The sequence below is a fragment of the Oncorhynchus mykiss genome, chromosome 17 (assembly GCF_057628025.1).
Source record: "Oncorhynchus mykiss isolate SJ-2025 chromosome 17, ASM5762802v1, whole genome shotgun sequence".
Taxonomy (NCBI): Eukaryota; Metazoa; Chordata; class Actinopteri; order Salmoniformes; family Salmonidae; genus Oncorhynchus; species Oncorhynchus mykiss.
Genome location: NC_143038.1, coordinates 41,584,069 through 41,603,346, shown reverse-complemented (window position 1 = coordinate 41,603,346; position 19,278 = coordinate 41,584,069). Strand labels below are relative to the sequence as shown.

Genomic DNA, 19,278 nt, shown 5'->3' with positions numbered 1-19,278 from the left:
TCCTCTCCCTTACCCAGTCTGTTTCAAGCAGACCACCAGTCGCTGTGCCCAAGAACGCAAAGGTAACTTCGCCCTGTAGCACCCACATCTGTAGCCCGGAAATGCTTTCAAATTCTGGTCATGGCTCACATCAACACCATCATCCCAGACACCCTGGAGCCACTCCAATTTGCATAGAGCACCAACAGATCCACAGATGGCGCAATCTCTATTGCACTCCACACGGCCCTTTCCCACTTGGACAAAAGGAAAACCTATGTGAGAATGCTGTTCATTGACTACAGCTCAGCGTTAAACAACAATGGTGCCCTCCAAGCTCATCACTAAGCTAAGGAACTTGGGACTGAACACCTCCCTCTACAACTGGATCCTGGACAGGAAGCCACCAGGTGGTGAGGGTAGCCAACAACACATCTGCCACACTGACCTTCAACAAGGGGGCCCCTCAGGGGTGCCTGCTTGGTCTCATCCTGTATTCCCTGTTCACAGTTGATGATGAGAAAGCATATAGGGAGGAGGGCAGTGTGGTGCCAGGACAAATCAAATCAAATCAAATGTATTCATATAGCCCTTCGTACATCATCTGATATCTCAAAGTGCTGTACAGAAACCCAGCCTAAAACCCCAAACAGCAAGCAATGCAGGTGAGAAGCACGGTGGCTAGGAAAAACTCCCTAGAAAGGCCAAAACCTAGGAAGAAACCTAGATAGGAACCAGGCTATGTGGGGTGGCCAGTCCTCTTCTGGCTGTGCCAGGTGGAGATTATAACAGAACATGGCCAAGATGTTCAACAACCTCTCCCTCAACGTCAGCAAGACAAAGGAGCTGATTGTGGACTACAGGAAATGGAGGTCCGAGCACGCCCCAATTCACATCATCGGGGCTGCAGTGGAGCGGGTTGAGAGCTTCAAGTTCCTCGGTGTCCACATCACTAAGGCTCTATAATGGTCCAAACACACCAACACAGTCGCGAAGAGGGCACAACAACTCCTCATCCTCCTCAGGAGGCTCAAAAGATTTGGCATGTACCATCAGATCCTCAAAAAAGAAAGTCAAACAATTAAATAATGGATAAAAAAAGCAAAATAAAAGTTATATAGCTGTACCATGACTGGCTGCATCACCGCTTGGTATGGCAACTACTTGGCATCACTGGGAAGGAGCTCCCTGCCAGTCGGTGTCAGAGGAAGACCCAAAATTAAAAATAAAATAAAAACTCCAGCGCCCAAGTCATACACTGCACCAAGTATGGAACCAACAGGACCCTGAACAGCTTCAACCCCCAAGCAATAAGACTGCTAAATAGTTAGCCAAATAGCTACTCGGACTATCTGTAGTGAACCTTTTTGCAATAACTTGTTTTGACACATCAACTCGGTACAGCTACCCCTTGTATCCAAGTTGTTGTTACTCATGGTGTATCTATTATTACATGTATTATTGCTTGTTTTCCTTTCTCTAGTTTCCTTCTCTCTGCATGGTTGGGAAGTTCCCGTAAAACAAACTTTTCACTGTTAGTCCACACCTGTTGTTTACGAGGCATGTGACGAATAATAAAATTAGATTTGATGTTGCTGCATTTGTGGGCGGAGTGCGCGAGCGCTGAAATCGTTGCGCACCTGTCAACTGGGCACTGGGTAGGTGATGCCAGATGATGGCGAGTGTCTTTAATGTGATCTGAGTTTGTTTTTCGGCGACTATTGGGGCAACAGAGTCACTTAAGAAGGCAAAAGGAAATAATAAAACCAGGGAGTCATTGAAGGAGTTTATCGTGGCAGCGTCACAAACTTGGGACCGAATAACAACACCAAACCAAAGGTGAATTCATGTAAACAAAATCAACAACTTTTTTTTTTTGTCCGCTGCTCTTCATTGCAGCCAACTCAGACTATTGTTTATTGTACTTTAAGCGAGCAATGGCTTCTCCGGGTGCCAGTTCGAGCCCTTTGAGTATCCTGGCTCCCAAAACGAAGACAAAGAAGAAACATTTTGTACAGCAGAAAGTGGAGGTGTTCCGAGCCAGTGACCCTATTCTAAGCGTCCTTATGTGGGGAGTCAATCACTCGGTACGTCGATTAAATCAATGTTTTTGTTGATGTTATTATTATTATTATTATTGTGTGTGTTCTAACAGTGTAACGTATCCACTATCTGCAGATTAATGACCTGGTCCAGGTGCCTGTCCCCGTCATGCTGCTTCCTGATGACTTCAAAGCCAATACCAAGATCAAAGTCAACAACCATCTCTTCAACAAGTAGGCTACTTTACTAGACTCCATACAACTCCGTAAAAAATAGATATATTGATCCTTGCTCAAGTGGAGAGTTAATCATGTAATCTGATTTATAAATCCCCTTCTTGACTCAATTGTTCCAAATTTGTCACACAATCTCTGCCAGGGCAGGCTCTAGCCTTTCGGGGGCCCTAAGCAAGATTTGGTGTCCCTTTTAGTTTTAAAGTTCATTTCCTTGAATTGTACACATTTTTCCATGGGGCGTAGAGTGAATGGTGTTGTTTTAAAGGCCTACCTCAATCAAAAACTTTATTTTACACACTGAGGTTGGAATAACACTGTGTAACTGAGAACATAATGATAATGGCCTATTAGTGTAACAGCTGTTTGAAAAGACCAGCTGAAATTTCAGCCTGTTTTGGTGGGATGGATTATTGGCCTTCCATTATGACAGCACCATGCGGTAAATTAGTTAATAGACCAATAAGAGTTCCAAACCTCTCTGACAACAATAGCTAATTTTCAGTTTTCCCCTCCCCATGCAGACCACTCCCAGACAGTCCTAGCAAAATTCATGCTTAAGAAATTCAAATCAAATCAAATTGTATTTGTGACATGTGCCAAATACAACAGGTGGAGGAGACTTTACAGTGAAATGCTTACTTACAAGCCCTAAACCAACAATGCAGTTTTAAGAAAATACCCCCCAAAAGCAAGAGATGAGAATAACAAATAAAGAGCAGCAGTAAATAACAATAGTGGGGCTATATACAGGGTGCACCGTTACAGTGTCAATATGCAGGGGCCCCGGGGTCGAGGTAATATGAACATGTAGGTAGAATCAAATTGTATTTGTCACATGCGCCAAATACAACAGGTGGAGGGAGACCTTACAGTGAAATGCTTACTTACAGGCTCTAAACAATAGTGCAAAAAAGGTGTTAGGTGAACAATAGGTAAGTAAAGAAATAAAATAACAGTAAAAAGACAGACTATATACAGTAGCGAAGCTATAAAAGTAGTGAGGCTACATACAGACACTGGTTAGTCAGGCTGATTGAGGTAGTATGTACATGTAGATATGGTTAAAGTGACTATGCATATATGATGAACAGTAGCAGTAGCGTAAAAGAGGGGTTGACGGTGGTGGGACACAATGCAGATAGCCCGGTTAGCTAATGTGCGGGAGCACTGGTTGGTAGGCCCAATTGAGGTAGTATATACATGAATGTATAGTTAAAGTGACTATGCATATATGATAAAAAAAAGTAGCAGCAGCGTAAAAAGAGGGGTTGGGGGGAGGCACACAATGCAAATAGTCCGGGTAGCCATTTGATTACCTGTTCAGGAGTCTTATGGCTTGGGGGTAGAAACTGTTGAGAAGCCTTTTTGTCCTAGACTTGGCACTCCGGTACCGTTTGCCATGCAGTAGTAGAGAGCACAGTCTATGACTGGGGTGGCTGTGATATTTCACAATATTTAGGGCCGTCCTCTGACACCGCATGGTGTAGAGGTCCTGGATGCCAGGCAGCTTAGCCCCAGTGATGTACTGGGCCGTACGCACTACCCTCTGTAGTGTCTTGCGGTACCAGGCAGTGATGCTCTCGATGTTGCAACTGTAGAACCTTTTGAGGATCTCGGGACCCATGCCAAATCTTTTTAATTTCCTGAGGGGGAATAGGCTTTGTTGTGACCTCTTCACGACTGTCTTGGTGTGTTTGGACCATTCTAGTTTGTTGTTGATGTGGACACCAAGGGACTTGACGCTCTCAACCTGCTCCACTACAGCCCCGTCGATGAGAATGGGGGCATGCGCGGTCCTCCTTTTCCTGTAGTCCACAATCATCTCCTTAGTCTTAGTTACGTTGAGGGACAGATTCTGGCACCACCTGGCCAGGTCTCTGACCTCCTCCTTATAGGCTGTCTCGTCGTTGTCGGTGATCAGGCCTACCACTGTTGTGTCGTCTGCAAACTTAATGATGGTTTTGGAGTCGTGCCTGGCTATGCAGTCGTGGGTGAACAGGGAGTACAGGAGGGGACTGAGCACGCACCTCTGTGGAGCTCCAGTGTTAAGGATCAGCATGGCAGATGTGTTGCTACCTACCCTCACCAGCTGGGGGCGGACGGTCAGGAAGTCCAGGATCCAGTTGCAGAGGGAGGTGTTTAGTCCCAGGATCCTTAGCTTAGTGATGAGCTTTGAGGGCACTATGGTGTTGAACGCTGAACTGTAGTCAATGAATAGCATTCTCACATAAGTGTTCCTTTTGTCCAGGTGAGAAAGGGCAGTGTTGAGCGCAATAGAGATTGCATCATCTGTGGATCTGTTTGGGCGGTATGCAAATTGGAGTGTGTCTAGCGTTTCTGGGATAATGGTGTTGATGTGAGCCATGACCAACCTTTCAAAGCACTTCATGGCTACGGACGTGAGTGCTATAGGTCTGTAGTCATTTAGGCAGGTTGCCTTTGTGTTCTTGTGCACAGGGACTATGGTGGTCTGCCTGAAACATGTTGGTATTACAGACTCAATCAGAGACTCTGGGATCGCGCCCAGGCTCTGTCGTAACCGGCTGCGACCGGGAGGTCCGTGGGGCGACGCACAATTGGCATAGCGTCGTCCGGGTTAGGGAGGGTTTGGCCGGTAGGGATACCCTTGTCTCATCACGCACCAGCGACTCCTGTGGCATGCTGGGCGCAGTGCACGATAACCAAGGTTGCCAGATGCACGGTGTTTCCTCTGACACATTGGTGCGGCTGGCTTCCGGGTTGGATGAGCGCTCTGTTAAGAAGCTGTGCGGCTTGGTTGGGTTGTGTATCAGAGGACGCATGACTTTCAACCTTCGTCTCTCCCGAGCCCGTACGGGAGTTGCAGCGATGAGACAAGATAGTAGCTACTAACAGTTGTATACCACGAAATTGGGGAGAAAAAGGGGGTAAAAATTCACACACACAAAGAAAATTAAAAATGTCAGTTGGTCAGCACATGCCCGGAGTACACGTCCTGGTAATCCTTCTGGCCCCGCGGCCTTGTGTAACCTGTTTTAAAGGTCTTAGTCACGTTGGCTACGGAGAGAGTGATCACACAGTCGTCCGGAACAGCTGATGCTCTCATGCATGCCTCAGTGTTGCTTGCCTCGAAGCGAGCATAGAAGTGATTTAGCTCGTCTGGTAGGCTCATGTCACTGGGCAGCTCGCGGCTTCCCTTTGTCGTCTTTGTGGCCTTTGTAGTCTGTAATAGTTTGCAAGCCCTGCCACATAAGACGAGCGTTGGAGCCGGTGTAGTATGATTCAGTCTTAGCCCTGTATTGACGCTTTGCCTGTTTGATGGTTCGTCGCAGGGCATAGCAGGATTTCTTGTAAGCTTCCGGGTTAGAGTCCCGCACCTTGAAAGCAGAAGCTCTATACATGGCTCAGTGTGAATGTTGCCTGTAATCCATGGCTTCTGGTTGGGGTATGTACGTACAGTCACTGTGGGGACAATGTCCTCGATGCACTTATTGATAAAGCCAGTGACTGATGTTGTGTACTCCTCAATGCCATCGGAAGAATCCCGGAACATGTTCCAGTCTGTGATAGCAAAACAGTCCTGTAGTTTAGCGTCTGCTTCATCTGACCACTTTTTTTATAGACCGAGTCACTGGTGCTTAATATTTGCTTGTAAACAGGAATCAGGAGGATAGAATTGTGGTCGGATTTACCAAATGGAGGGCGAGGGAGAGCTTTGTACGCATCTCTGTGTGTGGAGTACAGGTGATCTAGATTTTTTTTATTCTGGTTGCACATTTAACATGTTGATAGAAATTTGGTAGAACTGATTTTAAGTTTCCCTGCATTATGTCTCCGGCCACTAGGAGCGCCGCCTCTGGGTGAGTGGTTTCCTGTTGGCTTATTTCCTTATACAGCTGACTGAGTGTGGTCTTAGTCCCAGCAGCTGTCTGTGGTGGTAAAGTATGTGTAGCCATTTGATTAGATGTTCAGGAGTCTTATGGCTTAGCTGTTTAGAAGCCTCTTGGACAATGACTTGGCGCTCCGGTACCGCTTTCCGTGCGTTAGCAGAGAAAACAGTCTATGATTAGGGTGGCTGGAGTCTTTGACAATTTTTAGGACCTTCAAATGACACCGCCTGGTATAGAGGTCCTGGATGGGAGGAAGCTTGGCTCCAGTGATGTACTTGGCTGTACGCACTACCCTCTGTAGAGTCTTGCGGGTCAGAGGCTGAGCAGTTGCCATACCAGGCAGTGATGCAACAATCAGGATGCTCTCAATGACTTTTACTAAGCTATTTTCAATGTTTTAAATTAAAATGGTAAAAAAAATCACAGTAAGGTACTTAATTGTTACCCTGAAATGAGTTGATAGTGAGATAAAAAAATTAAAACAGAAGCATTGGACCTCAAGTTTTTACCCAATTATACACATTTTGCCAAGGGGCAGAGAGCATACAATTGCAGTTACTGCTAATTTCCTGCAAATATACCAATTTTGCCATGATGTGGGATACATTTTTGCATTTCTAAAGCTAATTTCCTGCAATTCTACAGAGAGTCTTGTGCCATGTTATTATGATATCTGAGTGAAAATGACGAACAAAATCAATTGGAGCCCCCGGAGCACGTGTGCTGCTTGTCCAGTCGGTTTTCGGTCATATTTACTACAAATGTAGATAACTACCAGTCTAAACATTGTTTGCTGACATGGCTAATTGAGTGACAGTTAGTGACTGACATAACAAGAGAGAAACTGCTGATGCACAACCAAATTTTGGAATTTCACACGGCTTATTCTACTATTCTTAGTAAGATGAGACCCCGACTGAGTTCCTAAAAAAAAAAACATGTTTAAAAAAAATTACATTTACATAAACATTAAGAGATCGTTTATGTTGCTTATGCCTGGAACCGGCCCTGATCTTTGCCACAAACCAACTTTCTGTTCTAGCAATAATTGCATATTAGAAGATAAACATAGGTTTGTCTATCTGAATGTCAAAGGCGAGCACTACCTATGAAGCTGCATTCTGTGCAGAGATGTGAGAGGGAGTGTTTGTGGGAAACACTGCTACCTAAAGCATTATTGAGAGATTTGGAGTCTTGCAGGTTTTTAAGAAGGACGATTTACAGTAAAGTGCTCATACTATTCTAAAAGAGAAAGAAATGTCCTGTGTGTGGACCAGAGCAGGGATTGTTTAATCTCTCGGTGCAGCTCAGCTCACACAAACACCATGACGCTCAATGGCTAAGTAGACAGCGCAATTAGACTCACGATGACATGTCCACTGAAAGGAATGTGAAAGGAATCGGACACAGAGAGAGAGAGAGAGAGAGAGTGTGTGTGTGTGTGTGTGAGAGACACACAAGTGACAGTGATGAGTCTAATAAAAATAAAGTGTATTCTTGTATTTGTCAAATGCCAGAGATTGGCTGCTCTGATGTCTCATTTTGTGTTGTTATTGTACAGTGGGGTCCTGCATGTTTCTTAGGCAGAGACCGTAAACTGTATTAACCTCAATGAGATTTGGTAGAGTTTTCCAATCCTTTAATCTGGTCAGGAATTCAGGCCCTGGTGAAGGATTGCTCCCACTTTACTTTGTTTGGATTCTTTTTAATTTGCACAAGAATGAGAAAGTCCTTTGAAATAATTTTGGAATGATAGGCACAGTGGTTCAGATATCGTAATATCAATCAGATGTCTTCAGAAATGCCATCCTCTTATTAATCCAATTATTATTCCAATGCTATTTTTACAGTAGCCCGTGGACTGCAAAACCTACTCATCCAAAATTGTTATTGCACGGTGGTGGTTGCAACAATATAATTGATTTGAGCTTGTCCTCAGATTATTCTTCAATACACTATTCATAATATTAATCAGTTATTGAGCTCAGTTGTACAAGTTGCTCATTCCGATCCTTGTATTTACAGTCTGTTCTCTTCTCTGCTTTCCTCCCTAAGTTGTAGTACACAGCTGAAAGCACTTGGGAGAATGATTAGAAGCGTGTTGTCCCGTTTCTGAACAATGAAGTGTGAAATTCCTGCCTCGAGTAGGGAGAGGAGAGGGAAAGAGGGAGATGCAAAACAACATGCAGAATAGAGAATGATACCCATGTCCTCGTGGTTAATAGGTGTAATGCATCAGGTCATTAAGTTGAAGTCTGGTTCTGGTGTTTCTCATGTTTGTCTACAAGATGTATAATTATAGTCCTTATGTTTGTGAATGTTGAATTCATATAGGCCTAACCTTATAAAACCCTTAGAATTAGAATGAGTAGAAGAGGCATCCCCATTCGTTCTACTTGTATGATCGGAAATCGCCAAAAATAATATAAAGCTGTAATAAACATCAATAATTACACTTTTGATCTCTATTATTTGTTTCTCTACAGAGAGAATCTTCCAGGACATTTCAAGTTCAAAGAGTATTGTCCACAGGTGTTCCGCAATCTCCGAGAGCGCTTTGGAATCGAGGATCTGGATTATCAGGTATGAATACTCACACACAGGCCAACATGGTGAGTCTTTATAAGCTCTGTGGCTTTGATGGCCTACTAGAAAGGGGGTAGGATTGAATGGGGCAGTTTTAAATTTGCATGAGGTTGGCATAATATTTGCATGGATTGGTTGGTAGGTAAGGTCTGTGTGTTCACTGCATGTTCTCACATAGTGGTGTCTGTCGATTTTCATTGTCACAGGTTATGTGGCATTAATAGGGACTCGTGTGATTTGGGGGAGAGTTGCAATTCAAAGGTGATGGAATTTTACTGGTCCGATGTCCGTTTAATCAGTCATATCCCAATTTTCTTCTAAGAGATGCATCTACCATCTGTTTTGATGCTGTGTTAGAAAAACATAAACTCCACATTAATTTATGTTTCAGTCATGAAAACATCTGTCAAAGTTAGATTTTGTGGTTAACCATACCCTTTATGTACCGAGATTTAAAATGTTTTCCATAACAAAAACAAAGGAAAGGTTTTTAGATATTATTGGTGGCTGTTGCACTTCTCTTAACTCCATATCCCCTCTGATACCAAGGGTTCTCTGGCACGCAGCCCTCCGGTGAAGGACGGGGATGGTCACGGAGTGGGGCTGCTGCTGACATCATATGATCGCACCCTGAAACTCAAACAGATCTCCAGTGAGGAAGTGGAGGACATGCACAACATCCTATCTGAATATCACCAGGTAACAACACTGACACCCTATTCCCATCTGGCAACCTATTCCCTTTAGTACACAACTGTGCAACAGTGAGAGTGCAAAGCTGGTCCTGGAGACGGGTGTTTTTAAGCTTTTGTTCCAACTCAGCATTAAAAGTGATACTTCGGGATTTCAGCAATGAGGCCCTTTATCTACTCCCCCGGTTAGATGAACTCGTGGATACCATTTTTTCCTAGAACCTAGGAAGAAACCTAGAGAGGAACCAGGCTATAAGGGGTGGCCAGTCCTCTTCTGGCTGTGCCGGGTGGAGATTATAACAGAACATGACCAAGATGTTCATAGATGGCCAGCATGGTGAAATAATAATAATCACAGTAGTTGTCAAGGGTGCAACAGGTCAGCACCTCAGGAGTAAATGTCAGTTGTCTTTTCATAGCTGATCATTCAGAGTATCTCTACCGCTCCTGCTGTCTCTAGAGAGTTGAAAACAGCAGGTCTGGGACAGGTAGCAAGTCCGGTGAACAGGTCAGGGTTCCAAAGCCGCAGGCAGAACAGTTGAAACTGGAGCAGCAGCACGGCCAGCTGGACTGGGGAAAGCAAGGAGTCATCAGGCAAGGTAGTCCTGGAACAATGCTCTGCACGTCCTGTACTGGAGTTGAGAAGCAATCTCATATACAGATGCAGCATCACACTTAAATAAAATAACTGCATACTTTATTAAGCTCTTGATCACCTCACCCACATCGTCCCTGCTTCTCCCTCTCTGCCAGCACATAGTGACGTGTCACGGCAGCACGCTGCTGCCTCAGTTTCTGGCCATGTACCGGGTGACCGTGGAGAGTGAGGACACCTACCTCATCGTTATGAGGAACATGTTCAGCCACAGGCTCAACGTTCACAGGAAGTACGACCTTAAGGTATCAATCAATCAATCACATTATTTTATAAAATACCTTTTTGCATCAGCAGTAGTCATAAAGAAAGCCCTATACACTTTTTCAATACAACATGTTTAGGATATTTTGAGTGCAACCACATTTGGGTTTTTTCAAATGATGTAACAACATTTAGCCCATATATTCAGGTCACTCATCATCAGTTCTATGATGTTCCATGTAGTGGATATGAGGTATGTTACTGGTTTGGGCTCAGGATAAAGTTAGTCTAATTACAATAATGTGGTTATATTGAGATTATGCTCTCACACAGACGGACCACTAGATGGTATACTGGTGTCGTTACCCATTCTGTCCACAGTAGTTTTGCTCAGTTCCACCATAGATGTAATTACTTGCAGTGAAAGAAAGCAACCCGGCTCTCCGCCCCTGGTTAGAGAATAAGGCAGCCTCACAAAGTTACACACACACACACACACACACAGGGAAACTTAATTTACACACAATAGAACATAGGTACATGGGGTTGGTTCTGAAAGGTACAGAAAGGGAATAATGAATATAAACATATTGCAGAGTAACAAATGGGTATGAATGAGCTTCAACACTGTAATGGCATAGAACTGGAATAGCTCAATATGAAGGACTGTATATGATAATACATTGCAGTGATGAGCAATAGCAACCATAGCTAATAACTGTACATGATAATAGATATAGTAGGCTATTACAAAGTAAGGCACAACAACGACTGTAATCGACCAGTAGATGGTGAAGGTTATAACACAGTAACAAGTATCAAATAGATAGTAAATATGAAACAAGTAAATAGCCACTAATAATTGCAGCGAGCCAGTCTCTGCGGTGTCAGCCAGACATAAACAAGTAACACAAGCTGGAAAATAGTCCTACAGCGCCCTCTGCAGGATAATTGGTAACAGGCAGGTTTGTAAACAGAATGTGTTCTTTTATCAGGGGTCTCTGGTGTCCCGTGAAGCGAGTTTAAAGGAAAAGGTAAGATCATAGCAAATGGATTTATTTTCAAAAGTGAGTTGTGGGATATTTTGAAATTGATCAACATGTAGATCCAAATTGGTTCTCTTATTGACTTGCTCCCTCTCCCCTCTTTCTCGTTGTGTTTTCAGGAGAAAGAGTTGCCCACGTACAAAGATGTGGACTTCAGGAATAACATGCAGAAGGTTTATGTGAGTGAGGAGGAGAAGGAGAGGATCATGGACAAGCTCAATAGAGACGTGGAGGTGAGTGTCCGAGACATGGCACAGCATCAGTTGCACTACAGTACAATATGCATCAGTGCAGAGTGGCTGGCTGAGAGGGATGCCCCAGTGTGGGTTGAGAGGGAGGAAAGATGAACAGATGTGACTGAGCTGTTGTAATTGGCTAACTGTACTATGTTTGTCTTTTCTTCTGTGTGTGTCTGTCTCCCTTTCTCTCTCGCTCTTTTTCTCTCTCCAGTTCCTGGTGCATCTGAGGATCATGGACTACAGCCTGCTGCTGGGGATCCACGATGTGGGCCGGGTGGAGGAGGAGGAGATGGAGGAGGAGTCGTATGATGATTATGATGCTGAGGACGAGGAGGACGAGGAGAACAGCCTGACTCCTGCTCCTGCTGTGGGCTCCTATGGCACCTCCCCTGAGGGCATAGCTGGCTACATGAACTCCTTTAAACCCCTGGGGCCCGGGGAGTTTGACCCTTATGTAGACGTCTACGCCATTCAGAGTGCTGTGGGTGAGTCCCCATAGAGATCCTATAATTAACTTCTAGAATTAAAGTTTTCCTGACCAAGATGGCAGATTTTTAGGCATATTGCTAGGATGACAAATTACGTTCTATTTAGTTCTGAGCCCCAACAAGTTTTTTAATTTTTTTAAAAATTTTTTTATTTCACCTTTATTTAACCAGGTAGGCTAGTTGAGAACAAGTTCTCATTTGCAACTGCGACCTGGCCAAGATAAGGCATAGCAGTGTGAACAGACAACACAGAGTTACACATGGAGTAAACAATTAACAAGTCAATAACACAGTAGAAAAAAGGGGAGTCTATATATACATTGTGTGCAAAAGGCATGAGAAGGTAGGCAAATAATTACAATTATGCAGATTAACACTGGAGTGATAAATGATCAGATGGTTATGTAAAGGTAGAGATAGAGATATTGGTGTGCAAAAGAGCAGAAAAATAAATAAATAAAAACAGTATGGGGATGAGGTAGGTGAAAATGGGTGGGCTATTTACCAATAGACTATGTACAGCTGCAGCGATCGGTTAGCTGCTCAGATAGCAGATGTTTGAAGTTGGTGAGGGAGATAAAAGTCTCCAACTTCAGCGATTTTTGCAATTCGTTCCAATCACAGGCAGCAGAGAACTGGAACGAAAGGCGGCCAAATGAGGTGTTGGCTTTAGGGATGAAGTGAATTTTGTAGCTGATCAGAACAATGATTCAAAGAGGAATGGTTTCTTTTTTGATGTCTTGGATGTTTTGTATGGTCATTGATGATCTAACTATTGGATACATTGATATAAACCATGGCATTGTTGAATACTTGTTTCTGATTGGCTTGAAAGGCATTATTTCCTTTTATACAAATAGTGGGTCTAATGCTGATTGGTTAACCTTATTCTAGCCGGTGTCTATACCATGAGTTACCACTGGCTACATCTATGACATTAAATGCCTATTTATTCTGTTCCATCTGACTGCGCAATCCATTGTCTCATCAGCCCAGCCAGACAATTTCTAAACTAGATCATCACTTTAAAACGCATCTAGACATTATCTCACATTTCTTTTAGACTAACATTTAGTTTTCAACAGTGGACATTTGTATAAACCTTGCTGTCTGTCTCTCTGACATTTGCAACATTGTTTCAGTAATCAAATTCGATCTCTAGCCATCCCATAGTAATGAACGTGTTGGGAAGATACAGACAGGCAGGCACCGTTTCTGAGCCAGTTGAAATAATGAATCAGCTAGCATCATTTTTATGGATGTATACAAAGAAATATCAATTGAAAAAAGGTAAAAATAAACAAAGTTTGCAGTCTTTCCTGCTTCAGTTTGAAGTGATTGGGTTAACTGTGTTGTTGGCTAGCTCCTCTGAACAACAGTGTCCTGATGAGAGAGCACATGTTCTATGCCAGGTGAAATCAGACCTCATTAGCTCATTGTTATGGATGTATCCAAATAAATGTCACTAGAAAACAGCTTAAACAAATGCAAATGCAGCTACTGTTGTTATTCTGGCTGCACTGTTTGACGTGACTGTAAGTTAGCCGTAGTTAGCCGTAGTTAACAAGTGAGCAAGCATGGGATAAGAACGTTGCCAGCCAGTATGACAATAGAACATTTAGAACGAACGACTGGGTCGCATCCGTAGATGGAGAACAAAAAGACTGAACGACTGGGTCGCGTCTCTGGAAACCGAACTGATAAAACAAACGACCAGCTGGCTTGGGTAGCAACCCTAGATTTGTGTTGGGACTATATCTTGTGGAAGGATGAAAGAGTATGAATAAATTAATCTAAATAATGAAAATATGGCAATCATTATTTGAATATGTTGGTAATTCGTTGAATAAAAGTGATAATGCCCTCGAAGCTGGTGTTTGGAGGATATATTGCCAATTTTTGTCTCGGGCCTAACAAAACCTGTGCCAATATATCCTAAAAACACCGGCTTCTCGGGCATTATCACTTAAATAACACACAGTATATTTGCACGGTAGAATTCAGTGACTGTAGTTCATTCTTATGTTCAATGTTTGAGGTGCTTTTGAAAGCAAAAGTCAAATTGAAAACATTACTGGCCTTGTTGATTTAGATTTTAATAATAGCAAACTAGGAGTGATGGTTCGGTTAGCTAAACTAGCAAGTCTGTTTGGTTACTAACTACTGTCGCTAACTAGTAAACTTGCTAGCTACTTCACATTTCTAGCGGCAGGGTCATTCCTAATATGTGGCTCCTTTTCTGTCCCCAGGAAATATCAGTTCTTATTTAGTATAAAATTTGGATTCCAAAAGGCTTTAAATATAAGATCAGGTGTCCTTTACCTTAACACCAAAATATGGATCCTGAAAGGCAATTTTCTGCATTTGAAACACTTTTTGTCAGTGAATGTAGGCATTTTTGCCATGTCTCCAGATGTTATTTACTTCCACAAGAAAAATGTTTCAAATCTTTCTTCATTATTTTATAGTCCTAGTTAGTCTTCTTCGTCATTAGTGTTTTTTCATGATTATTGTATTTATTATTTTATTTAAGATTTTCTGTGTGTCTGATATCACTTATCACCCTGTAAGTTTGTTGTAATTTTCCATTTAAGAAAACGACCTCTTCCTACAATGGCACCACATTCAAGAAGTGTCATAATTTATTGGGTGGGAAAACTATGGTGCAAAGCTAGATAACTAGTCTGTATGTCCCACTCATAAATGTCCACCCTGTTAGGCTAAATTATAGACAAAATATGTTTGATAGAGAAGTTAAAATCCTGTTCAAATGTTCACCGTTAAGTGCCTGAGCTTGACCAATATGTTTTTCTGATAAAATATACATATTTTTGTATTCTTTCTTCCTAAAGTTGAGGTCCAAATGCCACCGCATTGTAGGAATTGCCCGGCAAATGTGTTATATTATAGCCATAGTATAATCAACTTTTTTATTTTACCAGGTAAGTTGACTGAGAACACGTTCTCATTTACAGCAATGACCTGGGGAATAGTTACAGGGGACATGAGGGGGATGAATTAAACAATTGTAAGCTGGGGATGATTAGATGACCATGATGGACAGCTTGGGAATTTAACCAGGACGCTGGGGTTAACACCCCTACTCTTACAATAAGTGCCATGGGTTCTTTAATGACCTCAGAGAGTCAGGACACCCGTTTAACGTCCCATCCGAAAGACAGCACCCTACAAAGGGCAGTCAATGCCAAGGGGCATTTTTTTGACCAGAGGAAAGAGTGCCTACTGGCTCCCCAACACCACTTCCAGCAGCAGCTGGTCTCCCATCCAGGGACTGACCAGGACTAACCCTGCTTAGCTTCAGAAGCAAGCCAGCAGTAGGATTCAGGGTGGTATGCTGCTAGCTAACTTGTGGCTCTATGCAGCTCCTTCTACATCGTTCATTATTTTCCATAGAACGCATAGACTCCTGTTGATTATCCTTTAGACATAGTGATGATGAGAAATAATGAACTTGTGTGCACAATCCTAACCTGAGATACCCATGACTTACTTACTTGATACTGCATCAATGTGTCAATGAGAGATTTGTGTGAAAATGTATCATATGCATCCAAATACAGTTAGGATTTGTCTCATACTATATTAAGCCATATACAATACAGTACATGTATACCTCGCAGTCGGTGGGGGAGTGATGATTGTCTATCCACTGTGTGATAGCCGTGTGTCTTGCTTCTGTAGGTGCACCCCAGAGGGAGGTGTACTTCATGGGTCTGATTGACGTCCTGACTCACTATGACACCAAGAAGAAAGCCGCTCATGCTGCCAAGACCGTCAAACATGGGGTGAGTGACACACGGATGTGTGCATGCTTGCAATAGAGTTGAGTATAAATTCTGAACTCTACTTTAGAACCTTTTAGGGGGTAGGAAATACCCACATTTTTCAATTGTTTTTCAAGATGTTTTCTATCTGAAAAGTTAGTTGTTGATTTATCAATATCTGTATTTGACATGTTGTGTTTTTGTGATTCCTAGTCTGGAGCAGAAATCTCCACCGTTCACCCTGAGCAGTATGCAAAGAGGTTCCGTGAGTTCATTGCTAAGATCTTTGCCTAGCTTACCAGAAAACAGCTACATCTACAGTACCATGGCCGACTCAATACGAAAAAACTCCCCATTTAGTACCTTGTTACAATTCATTATCTAACAGACACTGTATTTGATTCTAATATTTAACGACACTGCTTTTTGATTTCATGAATCAATTCAAGTAGATGATTTTGTATATAGATAACTACAGAGCAAATATACAGTATATTAACTAAGAAATATACCGTTTTTTAAAGCTATTTATTTAATTGAAGTTAAAAAAGACTCTTGGTACTAGCTTTGCCACCTGTGGAACACGAGAGAAACTACAACGTCACATGCCTCGAGTTCTGGTTGACTGGAATTTTGGAGACCTGGCAGAGTTCTATTCGCTGTGGAAGTCTGACAACAGAGTGCGTTTGAATGGCTTCGGTGACGATGGGAAGAGAGAGAACATTGTCTTTGTGTCATGCTCTTCCAGCTGATTATGACTGGATGGAGGCACAAAAGGAAGGAGTGACCGTAGCGATGGCTATTAATTTATGGCCACACACACTGGACTGGTATTTTAGAAAGACTGATCGATGTCCTTCTTTGCCTAGATTTCCTTAAATCAAAACAAGGTGGAGAAATGCCTTTAAGTCTTTTGAAATCACTGATGTATTTTAATATATTGGGAGTGGCTCCTAATCCATGAGCGGATCTTTTATTTCTGAGGCTCCGTATCCGTGAGTGCGCAAATTCTCGCAGTATGTCTCATTCATTTTCTCATGCCGAACCCAGATTAGATACATGGCTAGTTAAATCAGAATTAAATTGCAAAAATATGATATTCGCAATGTCACTAAGGAAAAACAAAACCACTACAATGTCAATGATTTTGTCATGAGTTCAGTACCATTTGCTTGATTTGCGGACCCATGACGAAGGTTTATCGTCATTAGCTAGCTAACGTTAGCATGCTAGTGTTAGCTAGCAAGCTGTATTCACGTCCATTGGAAACCGATGCAACCCTGGTGGCTACATGGCTAGCTAGATGACCGGTAGTGACAGTGAGGTTCATATGAGAGTCAAGGCTCTAATGCCATCGTGCACATAAAATACTGTTTGAAGAGCTAGCTAAGTTAGCTAAGACGGTATACCAGTTATTATGTTAACTAGCTTTGCCTGCATGGCAGGACCAGTGTTGTCCAAGATGGTAGATCGTCTCTGGTGATGTGTCAACATTACAACCAAATTACAACCTATGGGACGCAAACATTCCTGCACATACACAGGTATCGGATAACAATAAGAAATATTTCTCAATATATTGCATATTTAGTCCACAATTTTTCTGACATTTGGCTTGTAGTTCTTGCACAACAAAGTAGTAGAGACCGTTTTCAGGGACCTACCCAATCAAAACAAACAGTGAAATTATAGTTAGGGAGAAATTAACCATACGACCGCTACTAGGTGTCAATGTATCCCCACAGATCAAATGGATTTCAACAGTACTTAATAGAGTCCACTAACTTGCTGCACTGGTGTAAAATATCACTATTGCACATGATTTGTATATTGACATATCTGGGACATTTTGGAGGACACTTATGGATCTGTTAGACATACATACATCTATGTATTTTCTCTGTAAACGGATTTGTATTTCTTGGGTGAGGTGGGGCTAACTAAATAAGAAATTACAATCCAGGACAAATGGAAATACAGCCTGCTTTGTGATATCAAATGCCTTTTAACATTTTAAGATGGGGTATGCAACCAAGCACACATGAAACCATTCATGAAGACAAATGATTTGAAGTAAGCCCCTGCTGAGTATAAACAATTAAAAATTATTATAGATGCCCCAAAATAGATTGAATGGACTTGTAATTCACACAGTACTGATGAAAAAATCAAGTGCATTTGATGTAAATATAGGTATACAAGGACATCTCGTGGTCAGCAGGTTTTTCATCCTCAGTCACTAGCTATCATAATTGTGTATCCCTCCTTCACAAGCTTGATGTTTCCTATGCAAAAAAGTAAAACATTGATGCACTAGCATGCAATGACGCAGGTATTTACATTGCAACATATATTGTCATTGACTAAAACAAAAATATAATTGTATGAGAAACCATAAAACTTCAATTAATAGCCGGGGTGTTTATTTTCTTAAATCACTGAACACACGTGCCTTTTATTAGAACATGCTTCTATTTGAGCCAGGCATCTATCTCCATAATGCACACAGTTTTTGCAAATTTGCATAGTTAATTGTCTAATTCCAGCATTCACTTCCAGTGTTATCTTTACAAACGGTGTCTTGTTTATTTTGTGTTAGTATTCCACTATAAATACAACTTTTTAAAAAACTTGACAATCATTTTTCTCCACTTTGCTGTGCATTTTCGGCAGTTCTTACTTTAGCCACTAGAGACGATTTCTAGGGGTCTATGTTCCCAAAGGTTTTGTGTTTCCCAAAGTGTTTTTGTGCTTGCCAGTTAGCTAGCCGTTCTCAGCTGTTAGCAACCAATGGCTAGCAGTTTCTTTCTGGTTATAAAACAGATGATTACCATAATTTCTTCGAGACATTACTGAATTATTTAACGTAACAAATCAAACGTTAAACCTCAAACAATTCATGGTAATCTCAAACAGGCAGTGGTGGAAAAAGTACCCAATTGTCAAACTTGGGTAAAAGTCAAGATACATTTTTAATAGAAAATGACTCAGGTGAAAGTCACCCAGTAAAATATTACTTCAGTATAAAAGCCTAATAGTATTTGGTTTTAAATATACTTATATATCAAAAGTAAATATACATAAGTATCAAAAGTTAAAGTATAAATAATTTCAAAATTCCTTCCTTACATTTTTTTTATGCACACTCACGGATATGGAGCCATCGATCTGGTCACGGATTAGGAACCACTCGCTAATATAATTTGTACAAATGACATTAAATGTTTCTTTAAATCTATGTTTGAGTTGATATCTACTAAATTATCTGTGTTACATTTTCGGAAGTTCTGTCTCTCCCATAAATCCAGATATCCTAATAGGCCTACAGTAAGGTGAGTCACAGTATTCCCAAAGTTCTTATCATATTTTATTAGTAATGTAATTTTGAAGCATAGACCTAGCAAATTCTCCAGTGTTAAATCAACACTGACAGTGTTAAATCAACACTGACAGTGT

The 19,278-nt window shown here is 41.8% G+C and overlaps 1 protein-coding gene across 3 annotated transcripts; it reads left to right on the top strand.

Annotated features, from left to right (window-relative positions):
* The first annotated feature begins 1,567 nt into the window (after positions 1-1,567).
* On the top strand, positions 1,568-19,060 carry LOC110494216 (phosphatidylinositol 5-phosphate 4-kinase type-2 gamma). 3 transcript variants are annotated; one of them, XM_021569057.3, is made up of 11 exons: positions 1,614-1,818; positions 1,911-2,066; positions 2,158-2,255; positions 8,614-8,710; positions 9,263-9,412; positions 10,159-10,305; positions 11,260-11,298; positions 11,430-11,543; positions 11,761-12,034; positions 15,740-15,843; positions 16,036-19,060. In XM_021569057.3, exons 2-11 carry the CDS (start codon positions 1,917-1,919, stop codon positions 16,114-16,116), a joined length of 1,254 nt encoding a protein of 417 aa, XP_021424732.1. In that variant the 5' UTR covers positions 1,614-1,818; positions 1,911-1,916; the 3' UTR covers positions 16,117-19,060. The 3 variants fall into 3 exon arrangements, with proteins under 3 accessions (XP_021424731.1, XP_021424732.1, XP_090061726.1); XM_021569056.3 differs by having other exon boundaries at positions 1,568-2,066; XM_090205600.1 differs by lacking the exons at positions 1,614-1,818; positions 1,911-2,066; positions 2,158-2,255; positions 8,614-8,710; positions 9,263-9,412 and adding an exon at positions 9,903-10,004.
* Positions 19,061-19,278: the final 218 nt, after the last annotated feature.

What these genes read in the sequence shown, in the direction of transcription:
- LOC110494216 (XM_021569056.3), top strand. Translation starts at nt 1,917, where the DNA reads ATGGCTTCTCCGGGTGCCAGTTCGAGCCCTTTGAGTATCCTGGCTCCC. An exon ending in CGCCATTCAGAGTGCTGTGG is followed by an intron (nt 12,035 to 15,739) that starts GTGAGTCCCCAT and finishes TTGCTTCTGTAG; the next exon opens with GTGCACCCCAGAGGGAGGTG. An exon ending in CCAAGACCGTCAAACATGGG is followed by an intron (nt 15,844 to 16,035) that starts GTGAGTGACACA and finishes TGTGATTCCTAG; the next exon opens with TCTGGAGCAGAAATCTCCAC.